Source organism: Bos mutus, chromosome 12 (genome assembly GCF_027580195.1).
Source record: "Bos mutus isolate GX-2022 chromosome 12, NWIPB_WYAK_1.1, whole genome shotgun sequence".
NCBI classification, from domain to species: Eukaryota; Metazoa; Chordata; class Mammalia; order Artiodactyla; family Bovidae; genus Bos; species Bos mutus.
In genome coordinates, this window is record NC_091628.1 from 44188342 (window position 1) to 44210473 (window position 22132).

The 22132-nt window shown below is 36.8% G+C and overlaps 1 protein-coding gene across 2 annotated transcripts in view; it reads right to left on the minus strand.

The window, feature by feature from the left end:
- The window catches only part of KLHL1 (kelch like family member 1), a 539840-nt gene that overhangs the window by 306680 nt on the left and 211028 nt on the right, over nucleotides 1-22132 (minus strand). For both annotated transcript variants that reach the window (XM_070380850.1, XM_070380849.1), the window contains one exon: nucleotides 7468-7604. In XM_070380850.1, coding sequence (XP_070236951.1) covers nucleotides 7468-7604 — 137 coding nt within the window. The remainder of the gene's footprint in view (nucleotides 1-7467; nucleotides 7605-22132) is intronic.

The following is a 22132-nucleotide window of genomic DNA, read 5'->3' on the forward strand; positions in this document are numbered from 1 at the left end:
CACCAGGCTCCTCCGTCCCTGGGATTCTCCAGGTAAGAACACTGGAGTGGGTTGCAATTTCCTTCTCCAATGCATGAAAGAGAAAAGTGAAAGTGAAGTAACTCAGTTGTGTCCGACTCTTTGAGACCAAATGAATCACAGCACGCCAGGACTCCCTGTACATCATCAACTCCTGGAGTTCACTCAAACTCATGTCCATCGAGTTGGTGATGCCCTCCAGCCATCTCATCCTATGTCGTCCCCTTCTCCTCCTCCCCCCAATCCCTCCCAGCATCAGGGTCTTTTCCAATGAGTCAACTCTTCGCGTGAGGTGGCCAAAGTACTGGAGTTTCAGCTTTGGCATCTGTCCTTCCCATGAACACCCAGGACTGTTCTCCTCTACGATGGACTGGTTGGATCTCCTTGCAGTCCAAGGAACTCTCAAGAGTCTTCTCCAGCACCACAGTTCAAAAGCATCAATTCTTCAGTGCTCAGCTCTCTTCACAGTCCAACTCTCACATCCATACACAACCACTGGAAAAACCATAGCCTTGACTAGATGAACCTTTGTTGGCAAAGTAATATCTCTGCTTTTCAATATACTATCTATGTTGGTCATAACTTTTCTTCCAAGGAGTAAGTGTCTTTTAATTTCATGGCTGCAATCACCATCTGCAGTGATTTTGGAGCCCCTCAAAATAAAGTCTGACACTGTTTCCACTGTTTCCCCATCGATTTCCCATGAAGTGATTGGACCAGCTATCCTCATCTTCGTTTTCTGAATGTTGAGCTTTAAGCCAACTTTTTCACTCTCCTCTTTCACCTTCATCAAGAGGCTTTTTAGTTCCTTCTCAATTTCTGCCATAAGGGTGGTGTCATCTGCATATCTGAGATTATTGCTATTTCTTTTGGAAATCTTGACTCCAGCTTGTGCTTCCTCCAGCCCAGCATTTCTCAGGGTATACTCTGCATATAAGGTAAATAAGCAGGGTGACAATATACAGCCTTGACATACTTCTTTTCCTATTTGGATCCAGTCTGTTGTTCCATGTCCAGTTCTAACTGTTGCTTCCTGACCTGCATGCAGATTTCTCAAGAGGCAGGTCAAGTGATCTGGTATTCCCATCTCTTTCAGAATTTTCCAGTTTATTGTGATCCACACAGTCAAAGGCTTTGGCATAGTCAATAAAGCAGAAATATATGTTTTTCTGGAACTCTTTTGCTTTTTCCATGATCCAGAGGATGTTGGCAATTTGATCTCTGGTTCCTCTGCCTTTCCTAAAACCAGCTTGAACATCTGGAAGTCATGTATTACTGAACCTGGCTAGGAGTATATTGAGCATTACTTTACTAGCGTGTGAGATGAGTGCATTGTGCGCTAGTTTGGGCACTCTTTGGCATTGCCTTTCTTTGGGATTGGAATGAAAACTGACCTTTTCCAGTCCTGTGGCCACTGCTGAGTTTTCCAAATTTGCTGGCATATTGAGTGCAGCTCTTTCATAGCATCATCTTTCAGGATTTGGAATAGCTCAACTGGAATTCCATCACCTCCACTAGCTTTGTTCATAGTGATGCTTTCTAAGGCCCACTTGACTTCACATTCCAGGATATCTGGCTCTAGGTGAGTGATCACATCATCATGATTATCTTGGTCGTGAAGCTCTTTTTTTGTACAGTTCTTCTGTGTATTCTTGCCACCTCTTCTTAATGTTTCCTGCTTCTGTTAGGTCCCTACCATTTCTGTCCTTTATTGAGCCCATCTTTGCATAAAATGTTGCTTTGGTATCTCTGATTATCTTGAAGAGATCTCTAGTCTTTCCCATTCTGTTGTTTTCTTCTATTTCTTTGCATTGATTCCTGAGGAAGGCTTTCTTATTTCTCTTTGCTATTCTTTGGAACTCTGCATTCAGATGCTTATATCTTTCCTTTTCTCCTTTGCTTTTCGCTTCTCTTCTTTTCACAGCTATTTGTAAGGCCTCCCCAGACAGCCATTTTGATTTTTTGCATTTCTTTTTTATGGGAATGGTCTTGATCCCTGTCTCCTGTACAATGTCATGAACCTCATTCCATAGTTCATCAGGCACTCTATCTATCAGATCTAGGCCCTTAAATCTATTTCTCACTTCCACTGTATAATCATAAGGGATTATAGATCAACCAAACAGAAAATTAACAAAGAAACACAAACTTTAAATGATACAATAGACCAGTTAGACATAATTGATATCTATAGGACATTTCACCCCAAAACAATGAATTTCACCTTTTTCTCAAGCGCACATGGAACCTTGTCCAGGATAGATCACATCCTGGGCCATAAATCTAGCCTTGGTAAATTCAAGAAAATTGAAATCATTCCAAGCATATTTTCTGACCACAATGCAGTAAGATTAGATCTCAATTACAGGAGAAAAGCTATTAAAAATTTTAACATATGAAGGCTGAACAACACACTGTGAATAACCAACAAATCACAGAAGAAATCAAAAAATAAATCAAAATATGCATAGAAATGAATGAAAATGAAAACACAACAACCCAAAACCTATGGGACACTGTAAAAGCAATGCTAAGGGGTAAGTTCATAGCAATACAGGGGTACCTCAGGAAACAAGTAAAAAGTCAAATAAATAACCTAACTCTACCCCTAAAGCAACTAGAAAAGGAAGAAGTGAAGAAACCCAGGGTTAGTAGAAGGAAAGAAATCTTAAAAATTAGGGCAGAAATAAATGCAAAAGAAACAAAGGAGACCATAGAGAAAATCAACAAAACCAAAAGCTGGTTCTTTGAAAGGATAGCAGAAGAATGGAGAAGAAAGCTGTGGTATATATACACAATGGAGTATTACTCAGCTATTAAAAAGAATACATTTGAATCAGTTCTAATGAGGTGGATGAAACTGGAGCCTCTTATACACAGTGAAGTAAGCCAGAAAGAAAAACACCAATACAGTATACTAACGCATATATATGGAATTTAGAAAGATGGTAACAGCAACCCTGTATGCGAGACAGCAAAAGAGACACAGATGTATAGAACAGTCTTTTGGACTCTGTGGGAGAGAGGAGGGGGGGATGATTTGGGAGAATGGCATTAAAACATGTATAATATCATATAAGAAATGAATCGCCAGTCCAGGTTCAATGCATGATACAGGAAGCTTGGGACTGGTGCACTGGGATGACCCAGAGGGATGGTATGGGGAGGGAGATGGGAGAGGGTTTCAGGATGGGGAACACATGTACACCCGTGGCAGATGCATGCTGATGTATGGCAAAACCAATACAATATTGTAAAGTAATAAATAAATAAAATCAGAACAACATAAAAAAATTATTTTTTTAAGGTCATTTCATGCTATACAACTGAGAATGCCAGTAAGTGGATGGTGATACATAGATCTTACCAGTTTCAAGAAGAAAAGCAAAGAGCTGCTTCACTCCAATAAATTTATCAATTACTAAACTTATTTAAAGGTTTATGTCATTTTAGTGTTTCAACTTATGTTTCATTTTGTAGTCCCTAGTGTGACCATCTTCAGACAACAAGTGCTCAAATATTTTTAACCAAGTTATTTTTTGATTTTGAAAAACTTTTATATCATTAGCTTGCAGAATTACATACTCTCTGGATTTAATTAAATATTCAAACTTTAAATTTAAGACACTGCTTAAAGAACATTTATAACATACACAGTTACTAAATAGGCTTTTGTTCTGTGTAAATGACTAAGATCACACTCATATTTCCTAATTTAAAAAAATAAATAAAATTCAATAGAAAGTTTTAAAAAGAATAAATCAAAGTTAATCAAGAATTTAGAAAGGCAATAGGAACTCTCTTGCTAGATATACAATTATTTCTAACACTGGTATAAACTTCATTTTCTTTTTATTACTGAACTATTATAGATGTAAAAAAAAAAAAAATTGACCTTATAGTGACTTTTATTTTAAGTAGCTAGTTTTAATACTGTAATAATTAGTTGTTATTTTTATAAGTTATATCTTTACCCTTCATATTTTCAAGAACATTTTCTTTAATGTTGTCAACACAAATACCTTATTGGCTTTTTTATTCTATCTTACATATTGCTAATATTAACTTTTATATTATTATATATTTTTCCTTTAGAAGAAATTCTAATTTCATTTGAGCTATTATTCATCACTCATTTATTTATTTATCCAGGTCACTCTTTCTAATCACTAGGGAAAAAATAAAAATTCTAAATATTTGCTTTGGTTCTTAATGAAATGCTACCACACTCCTGATCCCATTTCTTCTCATTCTAATTTGATGGAGTAGAAAAAAAAGAAAGGTAAATAGAGAGAATGTCTTATACTTCTTACAAACTTTACCACATGAATTCTTTAAAGAATGCTTCCTCTTTGTTCAAGTCAAAAATTATTGAACTCTATAATTGTTGAAGCTTATCTCAGTTAATTCTTCCAAGGAAGTTTACCTATTCACTCTTAAATGTTTAATGAGATTATAAAAATAGCTACACACGGTTCTTTCAAACCTAAAAGACTCTCCAGACTCAAGGAAATTGTTTAAATCATTTTAAAGTACACTTACCCATCTCTACTGGATGCAGAACTAGACAGCTAATAATTAACTGTGACTTCTTGAGACAGTTGAACCTCCTTAGTTTCTCTGAGGCTACCCAAACTTCAGAATTCAAGAAAATATTATCATTGGATGACCCTTTAAGAATCTCACTGCTCATTCATTCTTTCTCCTTTTCTGAGATGTGTTTATTTTTAGCCTTCTACAAAGGAAAACCTTAGAGATCAGCTAGTTGGCTAGCTAAATAGACACCTCTTATCTCTTAGATACAGAGATACCTCTTAGTCTTTCTTTTCAGTATCATTGTTTACTTGATCTCTACTGTTGTTATCATTTCTTACATTGTGTATATATTTTAAAAAAGGTACACACTTTCTATTATGACTAACCCCCAATATTGTGCAATATTATGATGCAAATTATTAGCTCATCTAGCACATTTCTATAACAACTGGAAATTTATCAACCTTGAGGTAGGTATGGATATATTAATATGAGCAAAGGCCAGAGTGGCAGAGGTAACCAAAAGGCAGCTTTGTATCTGGTCTGCCCTCTACAAAGCAGAGCCAAATCTGGGTCATTATATTCAGCAGGAAGCTTTGAAACACCTTCCAACTTTCTGTTGCACAATGATAAGTGTCTTTTGACCTAGTTTTTCGCTCGAGGAATGCAAGGCTGCCAAGAAGCCATAGAGGCTGTAAGTGTTGGATCTATGTCTTTATGTTTGTAGAAGGATTCCTAAAATGATTCTTCCCTTTCTAGGAAACAGTAGTGTGATTATGTTATTTGTCTCTTGCTTGGGAAAGTCAGCAATCTTTTATATCATTATATCAAGCTGCTTGCAATTTGAAATCAAACAAGATGGTCTTAAAGCCCCCTCAGCTTCACTAAAATTTAAACAGCCTACTTCTTGACTCGAAGCCTTTGATCTCGCTTTTCTTGGAGCATTTGCTTTAGAAAACTTATAATTATAAATCTTCCTCTGCTTCTTTAAGATGAAAATTATTAAAAAGAAAAAACTGGCTTCTTTCCAGTTATACAACAGGAAGATTTTTCTCAAGGACCTGAAAGCCATCTCTTTGAAAATCCAACATCAAGGGAAATAGCACTCATATATCTCTATTTTTGTGGAATGGAAAGAGCAGAATTTGAGTGGGCACCTTGCTTCAAGTTGTGAAACTGCCTTCTGTCACAAAGAGGAGACAGTTTACTTTTCTTCTAGGTAAAGCCAACAAGCAATGGCCTGTGCTCTCTTTTACCCCAGAACTTAAAAATACTCCCCTAACCCTTTGTTTCAGCAAAATTAAGACTGAATTCTGATCTCACTCCCCTGTTGCAACAGCCTTGTGCTTACCTGATTAACTTTGTCCACTGCAATATTTGCTTTGACAAAATGTAATTTAAAAGTTACTGAGGCTGGAAAATGTATAAGTCTTTCCATCACATTGCTGCCTTGAGATTCAAGTACCCAGAACATGTGTATTTTTTCCCCCCAAAGAGGTTTATTTTACTGAGTAAGTATAACATTAATAGTAAACTTCTCTTTGTGAGAAGCTAAATTCTCCAAGAGAACAGATTCCTACTACTTCTATAGTGTCTGGTTCTAGTGGCTAATCTTCACAACATAGTGGTTTATTCACTAAATTGTGTGTGACTCTTTTGCAGCACCATGGATTGTAGCCTGCCAGGCTCTTCTGTCCATAGGATTTCCCAGGTAAGAATACTGGAGTGGGTTGCCATTTCCTTCTCTGGGGATTTTCCTGACCCAGAGATCAAGTTTGTATTTGCTGGTGAATTCTTTGCCACTGAGCCACCAGGAAAGTCTGATCTTCACAATGCCATCTCTCATTTCCCTGTAACCAGAAGTACTGCAAAAACACAGCTCCTTTAATTAGGGCCTTGCTGCTTTGGTAATCAGGCTCTAACTTCTCTTTCTTTCTTCATTTCACACTATGATCAAGAGTTAGGGCAAAACGAACTACCTGTCACTTCTAAAAATATTACACCAATCCATACTATTTGCCTTTGCTTCTATCACAAGATTTTAGTATAATGCATCCCCTTCTCTTACTAACCTTGAAAGTTATTAAAATGCTTTAAACAAATGTGAGTCATAATAATGCTCTAAATAGCAGGTTTATGCCCTCTAATTTCCTCTTAACATTTGGAATTCTATCATATTTATCCCTTGTCTAACTTTTTACCTCCATGTGGACTGTGAGCTTCTGGAGGGCAAAGACATGGTTTATTCATTAGTTTATTCTCCAGAGGCACAGCTAATACTTGTACATTGAGTAGCATTTAACAGTTATTTGCTAAATTAGCAAAATTATTTGTGCTAAATATAATATGGTGCAAAGGCCAACAAAAGAACATAATAGATCAGAAAAAAGAAAAAATGCTTTAAAAATTAGCCATTTTCACAATTCTAAGTGTCTTCATTTTCCTTTTTAAGCTGTTTGTCAAGTTCACATTAAATTGTCTGTGAAGGTTTTAATACTGAAATAAACATGTTACAAGGATAAAATAATTATTTGAACCCATCATTTCCTAAAAGAAAGAAAATTATAGCTTTTCTTCCTAATGCTCTAAGTTTGGACATAAACAAACTCATATTTAATAATTAATAATCTCTTTTCTGCCTTCCAAACTCATTCCATTGACTATTATTATAAACCAGTTTTTTAAAAATCATTATAAATTATTTGTGGGAGAGAGTAGAACATTTATATATAATTAACATTGGTCATTTCGTTGACAAAGGAAAATGTGGTTTGATTTTTCTCTGTTAGTGTCTCAACTGAAAAAAGAAGACTGATACAAGCTAAGCAGTTTTTCTTTTTTAGCTTTAAAACATATATTAAAATTCTAAAATTCACAAGATATTAACATAAAATTATAATCCATTTACTGTACCTGTATATGCAAACTGGACAAGGTCCCAGAGAGCATTGGGGTCTATGCCTTCCATCTTGATCTCCTCTTGCTTGGCTTCACAAACATCACTTGTAAACATGGCAGCAAAATAGTCAGAGACTGAGCTCAGAACAAGCCTGAAAGAGTCACAGGATCTTATTTAGGCCATGAATGTGTCAAACAAGAATGCAATGAAGGACACTATCTGTCTATCCATCCATCCATCTGCCTATCATCCATCCATTATGTATATATACATATGTATGCATCTATCTATTTATTGCCTTATGAAGTGTACTTTAAAAAACTGATTTAGAAAATTCTGCTCCAACCTTTGGTCACAGAGTATTGTCTTACATTTTCTTCTATATTTTTTTCTTTCAAATTTAAGTCATTCATCCTTTTGGATAGGATTCCAATTTTATTTTTCTCTACATACTTGTCCATGTTCCATGAAACTACTAAAGAATTTCATTTGTCCCAGTGAATTAATGGTACCAACTATATTTCAAATTCGAGTCCTGAATGTATTGTGATCTGTTGCTGACTTTTTTTCCCCTTATTTTCTTGTCCTTGTGCTAATACAATACATTTTAGAAAAAAGCTATGATTTTAAATAGTCTTTATAAGCAGTGAAACAAATCCTCCCTTTTTATTTTTACTTTCATTTAACTATTAGTGGAGTTGTATTCTTCATATGAAATTTAATGCAAGCTCTTCAAATAAATTAAATGGAATTTTAATTAAAATTCATTGAATTTCTGATTTAATTGGGGATAGTTCATATATTTATTATTGAAGTCATCCAATACAAAAGTATAAAATATCTCTCCATGTATTCAGAATATCTTGTCTGCTTTTTATTCAAATTTTTTTCTAAAATTATCTTTTGTGTTCTTTTTTGATTCTTACATAATTTAGAGTTTTGTTAGTATTATGAATAATAACTTTAAAAAGTTATTTTTTGGTGATTTTTGTTGATGTAGGATTCATTAGTTGAAACTTTCATGGATCTATCTCTTATCTCACATATTTACTGAAGTATTTTTTATTATTTTTAATTTTTTTAATTATTATTATTTTACTTTATAATATTGTATTTTAATAGTCTTTCTGATTTAACTGCTTTGTCTCCTAGGCAGATGATTAAGTCATCTGCTAAGAATCTTGTTTTGACCACTTCCTATCCATTCTCCATAACTCCTTTCACTATGCCTTTCTTTCAGGTTCATATAGGACCTCAATGTTGTGTTAAACTGTAGCCATGTTGGGAGAGAAAATTTGGGTTACTGTCTATCTTAAACAAGTCACATCTAGACTCTTTCTGTAGAATGCTTGCTAAATTTTTGTTGTATGAGCTTTACCAAGTAAGGAAAACACCTTTAATTTTTAGCTTTGCCAAAAAGATTTATAATATGTAGATGCTAAAATTCATAAAATGTATTTTTTTCTGAATCAAAATTATCATTAGGATTTTTCTATTTAAAGTCATGAAAAATGAACCTGCTATTTTCTTTTCTTGTTTTCCCTATTTGACTCTTGAATAAAGATTATACTAGCCTTATAAAATGAATTGGCAGCTTAAAATCTTCTAAATTATGTATAGCAACTTATGAAAGAAAGTAAGTAACTTTTCCTTTAAAATGTTCCAGAGCTTACTTGAATAAAATCCTTGTTGGCCTATTTTGGGAAAAAGTGACATATTAGTCCAATTTCAATGATTAAATTAGCTGCAAACTTTTTTTATATACTCTTTTTTTCTTCATTAAGGTTTACATTTCTCAAGAATTAGCCCATTTTATCCCCAGTTCCTTGGGGCTTCCCTGATAGCTCAGCTGATAAAGAATCTGCCTGTAATGCAAGAAACCCTAATTCAATTCCTGAGTTGAGAAGATCCCCTGGAGAAGGGATAGGATACCCACTCCAGTATTCTTGAGCTTCCCTGGTGGTTCAGATGGTACAGAATTGTCTTGCAATATGGGAGACCTGGGTTTGATCCATGGGTTGGGACGATCCCCTGGACAAGGAAATGGCAACCAATTTTTGTATTTTTTCCTGGAGAATCCCATGGACAGAGGAGCCTGGCAGGCTAGAGTCTATGGAGTCTCAGAGTTGGACACGACTGAGAGACCAAGCATACATCCAGTTTCTAAAATTTACTAAATTTTATTGTTAAAAAATTATATTCAGGTTTAATTCTACTGTTCTACTCAATTATATTTGCTTTCAATTTGCTCCATTTAGTCTTTTTGGTTTATGTATTTATTTATTTAGTGTCTTTTATTTTATCTCATTCATTTATATTTTAACTGGCTCTTTTTTCTTGCATGTATATGTGAATTTTTTTAAGTGGTTGCTTTTAAATAGGGGTCAGAACTTTTTCTACAAATAGTCAGTTATAAAGTAGTTTAGGTATTAAGAATCATGCATACATTCTCTAGGGCTTCCCTGGTGACTCAGTGGTAAAGAATCCACCTGCCAATGAAGGAGACACAGAGTCAGTCTCTGGGTTGGGAAGATACCCTGGAGAAGGAAATGGCAACCCACTCCAGATTTTTGCCTGGAAAATTCCATGAACAGAGGAGCCCAGTGGGCTATAGTCCACAGGATCATACAAGAGTCAAATGGAATTTAGCATCTCAGTTGCCCACAACAACATATACTATCACATTTTCCTTTAAGAAAATTCAATCAATGGAAAATGTGAAAATGAATTTTAGCTCATGGTTCATACAAAACCTACCTACATGTTGGATGTGGCCTCTGCATTTAAGTTTGCTGACTCTGTCTAGAGATTACACACTAATTTTTAAGTAGTAACAGTCTACTGTCAAGTAAAATTCACTGTTAGGTTGGTGCAAAAGTAATCGTGGTTTTTCATTGTTGAACTTTGCTGTTTGATACTGAAATACATGCTTAAATAACTGTGGTTATGTTAGACATCATTTTAATGTGTATCTCTCACTTTATTTTTCTTTTTTGCTAATGACTTATTACTTTTTTTTTTATTTTATATTTATTTTAGACTATGGAAATTATGTCAGACAAAAAGCAAATTTCAGAGATTTTTTTTTTTTAATTCAAGTTCAAAATGGATCATAAAGCAGCAGAGACAACTTGCAACATCAATAGTGCATTTAGCCCAGGAACTGCTATTGAACATACACTTCAGTGGTGGTTCCAGAAGTTTTGTGAAGGAGATGAGATCCTTGAAAATGAGAAGGTAGTGGCTGGTCATTGGAAGTTAACAGTGACCAATTGAGAGCCATCATCAAGGCTGATCCTCTTACAACTATATGAGAAGTTCCCAAAGAACTCAACATCAATAATTCTATGGTTACTTGGCATTTGAAGCAAATTGGAAAGGTGAAAAAGCTTGATTCAGTTCAGTTCAGTCGCTCAGTCTTGTCCGACTCTTTGCGACCCCATGAATCGCAGCACACCAGACCTCCCTGTTTATCATCAACTCCCAGAGTTTACCCAAATTCACGTCCATCGAGTCAGTGATGCCATCCAGCCATCTCATCCTCTGTCTCCTTCTCCTCCTGTCCTTAATCCCTCCCAGCATCAGAGTCTTTTCCAATGAGTCAACTCTTCACATGAGGTGGCCAAAGTACTGGAGTTTCAGCATCAGCATCAGTCCTTCCAATGAACACCCAGGACTGATCTCCTTTAGAATGGACTGGTTGGCTCTCCTTGCAGTCCAAGGGACTCTCAAGAGTCTTCTCCAACACCACAGTTCAAAAACATCATTTCTTCAGCGCTCAGCTTTCTTCACAGTCCAACTCTCACATCCATACATGACCACTGGAAAAACCATAGCCTTGACTAGATGGACCGTTGTTGGCAAAGTAATGTCTCTGCTTTTGAATATGCTATCTAGGTTGGTCATAACTTTCCTTCCAGGGAGTAAGCGCCTTTTAATTTAATGGCTGCAATCACCATCTGCAGTGATTTTTGAGCCCCCCAAAATAGTCTGACACTGTTTCCACTGTTTCCCCATCTATTTCCCATGACACTTTCACTTCAATTGCTGAGCTGGTTGTCATAATATAATTAACTTTTCAACTCACGTCACCCTCTGAAAGTAGGATCCCAAATTTAAAAAAAAAAAATCTTTGCTTCGAAGTGTTGTCTTCTCTTATTCTGTTCAATAACAATGAATAATTTCTTGATTGGATTGTGACACGAGTTGAAAAGTTAATTATATTATGACAACCAGCTCAGCAATTGGACTGAGTGAAAGTGTTTGCTGTTCACCTGAGTCCTACTCTTCGCAATCCCATAGACTAAAGCCTGTCAGGCTCCTCTGTCCATAGAATTCTCCAGGCAAGACCACTGGTATAGGGAGTCATTCCTTTCTCAGGGAGTCTTCCCTACCCAGGGATTGAAGTCAGTTCTCTGCACTACTGGCAGATTCTTTACCATTTGAGCCACTTGGGATTCCCTAGTTACACCAAAAAGAAGCTCCAAAGCACTTCCCAAAGTCAAATTTGCACCAAAAAAAAAAAAAAAAAAGTCATGGTCACTGTTTGCTGCTGGTCTGATCCACTACAGCTTTCTTAATCCTAGTGAAACTAATACATCTGAGAAGTATGCTCAGCAAATTGATGAGGTGCACTGAAAACTGTAATGCCTACAGTTGGCATGGATTAACAGAAAGGGCCCGATTCATCTCCTTAACAATGCCTGACCGCATGTGACACAACCAAGCTTTAAAGTTGAAGAAATTGAGCTATGAAGTTTTGCCTCATCAGCCATATTCATCTGACCCCTCTCACCAATCAACTACCATTTCTGCAAGCATCTGGACAACTTTTTGCAGGTAAAATTCTTCCACAACCAGCAGGGGGCAGAAAATACTTTCCAAGAGTTTGTGGAATCCTGAAACATGGATTTTTACTCTACAGGAATAAACAAATTTCTCTTATTGGCAAAAATGCGTTGATTGTAATGGTTCTTATTTTGATTAATAAAGATGTGTTTAAGCCTAGTTATATTGATTTAGCATTCCCTGCATTTCCTTTTGTACCAACCTAATGCTTCATTGCTGGCCAAGCACACCATGTCCGAGGGCACTAAGGCTGTCACCAAGTATACCAGTTCCAAGTAAATATAATATGCCTAGCCGCTGTTAACGGAGAAGGCAATGGCACCCCACTCCAGTACTCTTGCCTGGAAAATCCCATGGACGGAGGGCCTGGTGGGCTGTAGTCCACGGGTCGCTAAGAGTCAGACACGACTGAGCGACTTCACTTTCACAATGCTTCATAAACATTGCAAGAACCTCACAACAGCATAAACTCCTTACTTTCTTCTTGCTCAGTCAAGAATCATTTTAAAGAATATATGAAAGTGAGAGTGAAGTCACTCAGTTGTGTCCGACTCTTTGTGACCCCATGGACTGTACAATTCTTGGAATTCACGAGGCCAGAATACTGGGGTGGGTAGCCTATCCCTTCTCCAGGGGATCTTCCCAACCCAGGGATCGGACCCAGGTCTCCCGCATTGCAGGTGGGTTCTTTATCAGCTGAGCCACGAGGGAAGCCCAAGAATACTGGAGTGGGTAGCCTGTCCCTTCTCCGGTTAATCTTCCCAACCCCAAAATCAAATTGGGGTCTCCTGCACTGTAGGTGGATTCTTTACTAACTGACCTATCAGGGAAGCCCAAAGAATATATGTGTGAAAGTAAAAATGACTCAATTTTGTTCTAAAGAAGGATAAAGATACTGAAGGGTATCAATACCCTTCAAGTGAAAGAAGCTTCTTTAGTATTTCTTGTAAAGAATGTCTGATGATAATAAATTCTGTCAGTTTTCATTTATATAAAAATATCTTGATTCAGCTGCATTGAGAATATAAAGTTATTTCACTTGATATAGAATTCTAGATTGAGAGAAAAACTTTTTTGAGCTAGAAAACTAATATTCTATTATGATCAAGTCTCTATTGTTTCTAATAGAAATGATTTTTCATTCTTATAATTGTTTCCCTGTTTTACTATGTCCTTTATCTCTAATTGTTTTAGTTTTTCTCAGTTTATTTTAGGAGTTAGATTTAGCCTATTATGGCTTAAGTTATATAGATGTGGTTACTTTTTTATTCTTCTTACCATTTTCTGAGCTTCCTGGAGAGGTGGATGGATCTTTTTCATCAAATTTAGAAAATTATCTGTTAATTGTACCTCATTTTTTCACCCAATTCGTCTTCTAACTCTTTTTTGGACTTTAAATCTATGTATGTTCCAATAATTGAGAGTACCTTACATGTTGTTGAGTGAGCTCAGTTTACACTCAATTTTTATTTTGCTTTGTGTTTTATTGCAGACGACTTCTAGTGAATCAACATTTTTTTCCCAAATCTCTGTTAATATCAACTTGCATTATGATATTCATCTTTTTCTCTAGATATTTTCAGAAAAGGCAAGGCACCCCACTCCAGTACTCTTGCCTGGAAAATCCCATGGACAGAGGTTCCTGGTAGGTTGCAGTCCATGGGGTCGCTAAGAGTCAGACATGATTGAGCCGACTTCACTTTCACTTTTCAGTCTCATGTATTGGAAATGGCAACCCACTGCAGTGTTCTTGCCTGGAGAATCCCAGGGACGGGGGAGCCTGGTGGGCTGCCATCTATGGGGTCGCACAGAGTCGGACATGACTGAAGTGACTTAGCAGCAGCAGCAGCAGTAAAAACCGAGAAGGCAATGGCACCTCACTCCAAGTACTCTTGCTTGGAAAACCCATGAACGGGGGAGTCTGGTAGGCTGCAGTCCATGGGGTCGCGAAGAGTCGGACACGACTGAGCGACTTCACTTTCACTTTTCACTTTCATGGATTGGAGAAGGAAATGGCAACCCACGCCAGTGTTCTTGCCTGGAGAATCCCAGGGACGGGGGAAGACTGGTGGGCTGCCGTCTATGGGGTCGCACAGAGTCGGACATGACTGAAGCAACTCAGCAGCAGCAGCAGCAGTATAGATATTTTAAATTATCTTTCGTACTTGCTTTAAAGGCCTTTTTCCAGGTTGAGTTGACTGATTCTGCTCTTGACTGCAGATTTACATTCTCCAAGCTTTCTCCCATGTGTCCCTAAGTCTCACTTGTAAATTGGACATTGTGGTCAATGCAAACCATTAAAAAAAAGTAGAAGCTAAGAAGAGAATATGATTTTAGTTTTTAGTTATTTTTAATTTTTATTTTTTTGCCATAACTTTTTGATAGCTTTAAAAATATGCAGCTATTTCAATTTTCTGATGATTTATTGTTGTTTTAATGTTTGTTAAGATTTTTGTATACTTTAAAATCCTAAGTAGGAATATATTTTAAGATGAATGAGTAACATATTTGACAATATGTTCTGATTCTAAATGAACAGAGAATTGTAAAAAAAAATTTTTTTTTGAAAACTGAATTGTAGTTAAGATGTGTGTTTTAATCAGTTGTCTAAATTATTCCTGAAACTCTTTTCTGTTTAAAGTGGATTGAAATTAGTGGTATCAGTATAACTTTATGATTTATAGTGCTTATGATTCATAAGTTTATGACTTTTTTCAACTGGAAAAAACCTTCAGTATATACTTCATGAATTCAGGGATGTGATTCATGATTTTAACTATTAATATTAATAGCCTAATTGGTAACATGTTAGAAATATTTAAAGTTATCAGTTTGCTACATATTTAAATGGACAGTTAGTACCTAAACATGTCAACTCTTTATATTCCCATAGGTGACAAAATAATTAAGATACAGATAGCTTTAAATATTTGTTATACATTGATTAGATAAATCAGTGTTAATCAGTTTTATCAAAAGAACTAAATATAACTGAATACCAAAGTAAACTATCATAAACCACAGGTATATGTGTGTATATATATATATATATATTTTTTTTTTTCTGGAGCATAAGAAATATACTGACATAAAGTTAGCCAGTTAACCAGTTTAAGTATATAAGGGCTTTATTTGCAACCAGGCAACATCCATATAGAGGAAAATATTTCAAAACCTACAGAATTTTATCTTAAATAATGATATGAAATCATCTCCATCAGCTATAAAATACAAAATACTGCTAACTCAGTAAGAGAAGTACAGAAAACTTTATACTGCATTTAGATTTAGTGACACATAAAATTTGAATTAGATGTTAAAAGAGGAACGCAATGCATAACAGAAAGTAATATCTTCATAGGTGAGTATATAGCTTCTATTAATGCAAGAGAAGCAGGAGCAAAAACTGCATAAATAAGTGAATGCCTGCAGTCACACTGGAAAAGTCTCTTATTGAGGTCACTACAAATTTATTTCCTTACAAAGCTATTAAACCTGTCTAAGTCCTACTCCAGGTTATTGTGGAGTTTGACACTGTGGACTTCCCACGCCTTTTCTAAATCCCATTTTAGCTAAGGCAGTGCAGACTTCCTTAGTCTTGTTTTCCTCAAATTATTTGACTTTTCTTACTCTTACTTCTTGACCCTTTCACTGCCTCCAGGTTTTTTTCTTGGGTCTCTAAATTTTGGCCTTAACACTCACTGTTTCAGAACCATGTTTGAGCATGGTCTTAATTATAACATTTATTGTGGTTTTAATCTAGCATCTTATCTAGAATGCCTGTAGAAACTGCTCACTAGATATCCCAGTAGCATTCTTGTATGCCCTCTACTAAACTCAGAGTATTCCCTGGGAGGGCTCTTTTATTTTTACTTCCCTAATTCTACTTGGTGTATTACCAATATATTGAATTTTCACAATATTACGAAGTCATCACTTATGTCCTCTGGCTTTGTTGCCTGTAAAATATGACACAAGACCCATCTTTCCTCTTGAATTGGACTGTATGGTTCTTGTGCCCAGACCCCTTTTATGAGGTACACCTATGTTTCCAGCACCAGTGATATTGACACCTAACTGCTTCCAGTTGTCTTTTCTGTGTAGACCAATTGCACTTGGTCTAACAGAGGTTGCCTCACTCCATGTGCTCAGGCTACTCTTACCTCATCTCCAGAATTCTACAGCCTTCCCAACTCTCAGCCTGTGAGTGGGTCCAACAATGATGACTAATAGAACCAAGGTGTGAAGGCTGTCCCTTTTCCTCAGGGTATGACTAGGAGTTAAAGATGAAATGACGGACCTGCTAAGACCACATCCTGGATTTGCTCCTTCTGCCTATCCTGCTCTTCTTCTGAAAATACTTTATAAATAAACTGTGCACACCTGAATTCCAGTCTCTACTCTGCATCCAAATATCCTGACTAATGACACTGTTCAAAGCGTTTCTCAATTCATCCATTTTTCAGTGTTTACATAGTCCTCATTTCATGCCTGAATTAAGTATAACAGCTTCCTGGGGCAGTAGTTAGTTTTTGCTCTGCCCATCTTTTGTACATTTTCTAAACCTGTGCCATTTTTCAGACTGTCTTTGTAAATTATGCTAAACAGACTACTGTAGTCATTAAAGCATTACTTCTATAGCCAGACAGCCTGGGTTTGAATATATTTCCACCACCTATGAAATGCATAATTTGGTTGAATTCTTAATTTCTCCATTTTCTATTCTATGAGAGAAAAATTGGAAAAATAATTTTCTTCCTTTTCAGGACAAAGTGGGTTAGTATATGAGGTGCACTTCAAATAGGGTTTGGCAGATAACCAATAGAGTGAGTGTTAACTAGTATTATTGAAAGTGAAAGTGTTAGTTTCTCAGTAATGTCTGACTCTTTGCAACTCCATGTAGCCCACCAGGCTCCTCTGTCTATGGGATTTTCCAGGCAAGAATACTGGAGTGGATTGCCATTTCCTTTGCCAGGGTATCTTCCCTACCTAGGGATCAAATCTGAGACTCCCACATTGAAGGTAGGTTTTTAACCATCAGAGGCCCCAGGGAAGCTATTATTATTATTATTGACTTGATTAGCTCAGCTGGTAAACAATCCACCTGCAATGCAGGAGACCCCAGTTCGATTCCTGGGTGGGGAAGATCCTCTGATGAAGAGATAGGTTACCCATACCAGTATTCTTGGGCTTCCCTGGGGTTCAGTTGGTAAAGAATCTACTTGCAATGTGGGAGGCCTGGGTTTGATCCCTGGGTGGAGAAGATCCTCTGGAGGAGGGCATGCCAACCCACTCCAGTCTTTTTGCCTGGAAAATCCCCAGGGACAGAGAAGCCTGGTGGGCTATAGCCCATGGGGTCTCAAAGAATCAGACACAATTGAGTGACTAAGCACAGCATTGATTTGACTATGTTACTCCCCTATTCAACAACCTATGTGAACTTTAATTGTACACATAATTCCAATGCAAACCTCTCTACCAGATATCAAGGTTTATCATAATAACATTTGCCTTAATTTTATAGCTTGCTTTCTATATTGCTCCACGTTAGCTAAGCTGATACATTGTAATTTTCAAAACTGCAAATTATTTACTTCTCTATTTTCCATACTATTCTATCTAAAATAGCATATTTGTTCTCTTTCATTAGGCTGATCTCAATTTCTCCTAAAAAAACTTTTATAATACTCTCATATAGTACTCATTTCTTTTATTGTCTCTTGTATTTGGAATCAAAGCCATATATTTCAGTTGTAGTTATTTACAAACACAAGTACATTGTCCTATGGGTTACTCTTTCCTCTTCAAGATAGTTGGAAGCTTCACAAGGAAAATGAGCATGTTTTATAATTCTTTTGCATCACCAGCAGGGCACAGAGCAATGCTATAATATGTTTGATAAACATCTGTTTTAATTAAAACAAGGAAAGATGCTTCACTGGTTGCTGTATATTCACAGTAAGAATAAAGAGGATATTTAAATGATATCTAAACAATGGGGAAAAAAACAAGTTTTCAGCTTCTCTTACCTCCCTTAGCTTAGTTTTGTTGAGATATTGTTGATATGTGCTGTGCTGTGCTTAGTCTCTCAGTTGTGTTCGACTCTTTGTGACCACATGGACTGCAGCCCACCAGGCTTCTCAGTCCATGAGAATTCTCCAGGCAAAAATACTTGACTGGGTTGCCATGCCCTCCTCCAGGAAATCTTCCTTACCCAGGGATCGAACCCAGGTCTCTTCCATTGGAGGCAGATTCTTTAACATCTGAGTTACCAGGCAAGCTCAAGAACACTGGAGTGGGTAGCCTATCCCTTCTGCAGAGAATCTTCCCAACCTAGGAGTCAAACAAGATTCTCCTGCATTGTAGGTGATTTCTTTACCGGCTGAGCTACCTATGAAGCCCACTGTTGTTATATAATGTGTGAATGTGATACATATACATACTGTGAAAGGATTACCATAATACTTTTATAACTGTCATATTCTATTGATGAATTGACACTTCTATCACTATATAGTGACCATCTTTGTCTCTTGTTACGATTTTTGGCTTAAAGTCTATTCTGTATGAAATAACCATAGCTACTGTGATCTTTTTACATTTGTTTGCTTGGAAAAACTTTTTCTATCCATTTACTTTTAGACTATGTGTGTTCTTAAAGCTGAGTCTCTTGTAGACAGAATATAATTGGGTCTTAGTTTTTAAGTCATTCAGGCACTCTATGCCTTTGTATTAAAGAGTTTAATCCAACTATATTTAGAATAATTACTGATAACACCTGAAAAAGATGTCCTGTTCATTATAGGGGATGGAAATTCAAAAGTAAGATGTCAAGTAATACCTGGAGTAACAGGCGAAATTGGCCTTGGAGTACAGAATGAAGCAGAGCAAAGACTAATAGAGTTTTGCCAAGAAAATGCACTGGTCATAGCAAACAGACTCTTCCAACAACACAAAAGAAGACTCTACACATGGACATCACCAGATGGTCAACACTGAAAACAGATTGATTAAATTCTTTGCAGCCAAAGATAGAGACGCTCTATAGAGTCAGCAAAAACAAGACCGGGAGCTGACAGTGGCTCAGATCATGAACGCCTTATTGCCAAAATCAGACTTAAATTGAAGAAAGTAGGGGAAACCACTATACCATTCAGGTATGACCTAAATCAAATCCTTTATGACTATACAGTGGAAGTGAGAAATAGATTTAAGGGCCTAGATCTGATAGATAGAGTGCCTGATGAACTATGGAATGAGGTTCATGACATTGTACAGGAGATAGGGATCAAGATCATCACCATGGAAAATAAATGCAAAAAAAGCAGAATGGCTCTCTGGGGAGGCCTTAGAAATAGCTGTGAAAAGAAGAGAAGCTAAAAGCAAAAGAGTAAAGGAAAGATATAAGCATCTGAATGCAGAGTTCCAAAGAATAGCAAGGAGAGATAAGAAAGCCTTCCTCAGCAATCAATACAAAGAAATAGAGGAAAACAACAGAATGGGAAAGACTAGAGATATCCTCAAGAAAATTAGAGATACCAAGGGAACATTTCATGCAAAGATGGGCTCAAAAAAGGACAGAAATTGTATGGACCTAACAGAAGCAGAAGATATTAAGAAGAGGTGGTAAGAATACACAGAAGAACTGTACAAAAAAGATCTTCACAACCAAGATAATCACAATGGTGTGATCACTCACCTAGAGCCAGATATCCTGGAATGTGAAGTCAAGTGGGCCTTAGAAAACATCACTATGAACAAAGCTAGTGGAGGTGATGGAATTCCAGTTGAGCTATTTCAAATCCTGAAAGATGATGCTGTGAAAGTGCTGCACTCAATATGCCAGTAAATTTGGAAAACTCAGTGGTGGCCACAGGAGTGGAAAAGATCAGTTTTCATTCCAATCCCAAAGAAAGGCAATGCCAAAAAATGCCCAAACTAGCGCACAATGCACTCATCTCACACGCTAGTAAAGTAATGCTCAAAATACTCCAAGCCAGGCTTCAGTAATACATGAAATCCAGATGTTCAAGCTGGTTTTAGAAAAGGCAGAGGAATCAGAGATCAAATTGCCAACATTCTCTGGATCATGAAAAAAGCAAGAGTGTTCCAGAAAAACATCTATTTCTGCTTTATTGACTATGCCAATGTTTTGACAGTGTGGATCACAATAAACTGTGGAAAATTCTGAAAGAGATGGGAATACCAGACCACCTGATCTGCCTATTGAGAAACCTAAATGCAGTTTAGGAAGCAACAGTTAGAACTGGACATGGAACAACAGACTGGTTCTAAATAGGAAAAGGAGTTTGTCAAGGTTGTATATTGTCACCCTGCTTATTTAACTTATATGCAGAGTACATCATGAGAAACACTGGGCTGGAAGAAGCACAAGCTGGAATCAAGATTGCTGGGAGAAATATCAATAACTTCAGATATGCAGATGACACCACCCTTATGGCAGAAAGTGAAGAGGAACTAAAAAGCCTCTTGATGAAAGTGAGAGGAGAGTGAAAAAGTTGGCTTAAAGCTCAACATTCGGAATACTAAGATCATGGCATCTGATCCCATCACTTCATGGGAAATCGATGGGTGAACAGTGGAAACAGTGTCAGACTTTATTTTTTGGGCTCCAAAATCACTGCATATGGTGATTTCAGGCATTAAATTAAATTTAATTAAAAAAAAAAGATGCTTACTTCTTGGAAGGAAAGTTATGACCAACCTAGATTGCATATTGAAAAGCAGAGACATTACTTTGCCAACAGTCCATCTAGTCAAGGCTATGGTTTTTCCAGTGGTCATGTATGGATATGAGAGTTGGACTGTAAAGAAAGATGAGTGTCAAAGAATTGATGCTTTTGAACTGTAGTGCTGGAGAAGACTCTTGAGAGTCCCTTGGACTGCAAGGAGATCCAACCAGTCCATTCTAAAGGAGATCAGACCTGGGTGTTCACTGGAAGGACTGAGGCTGAAGCTGAAACTCCAGTACATCAGCCACCTCATGCGAAGAGTTCACTTATTGGAAAAGACCCTGATGCTGGGAGGGATTGGGGGCAGGAGGAGAAGGGGACGACAGAGGATGAGATGGCTGGACGGCATCACTGACTCTATGGACATGGATTTGGGTCAACTCCAGGAGCTGGTGATGGACAGTGAGGCCTGGAGTGCTGTGATTCATGGGGTCGCAAAGAGTCAGATGTGACTGAGCAACTGAACTGAATTGAACTGAAGGATTTATAATGTCATTGTATTGTTTTCTGACTGTTTTGCTGATTCCTTGTTTCTTCCTTCCTTTTTTGCTATCTTTACTTGGGGACTGATGATTTTCTAGTGTTATGTTTTGATTCCTTTCTTTTTTACTTTGTGTATCTGTTGTAAGTTTTCTTTATGATTATCATGAAATTTGCATAAAATATCCTATAAAACTAAGTCTATTTTATGCTGATAATTTCATTTTCATAAGAATACTCTGACCTTTTACTCCCACTTTTTTGTTTTGGTGTCACAATTCACCTGTTGTTATGCTGTGTGTTTATTAACTAATTATTGTAGCTATAGTTATTTTGAACACTTTTGTCTTCTAATGTATATATATATATATATACATATATAATAACAGAGTGATTAATACACCAGCATATTGCAGTACTGGATTATTCTTGTGGCTGGCGTGGCAGTAGAGTAAGCCTTGAACTTGGAACCACCAGATTCTGCTTGTAAGATGAGAACTTTCAGACCAGTCTGAAGGTTTGTTCTGCCAGAGCAAGTTTCTATTGCAGAGACAGCAGACAGCCTGGATCCAAGCGCAAGTGAAAATGAGAGTCGCTC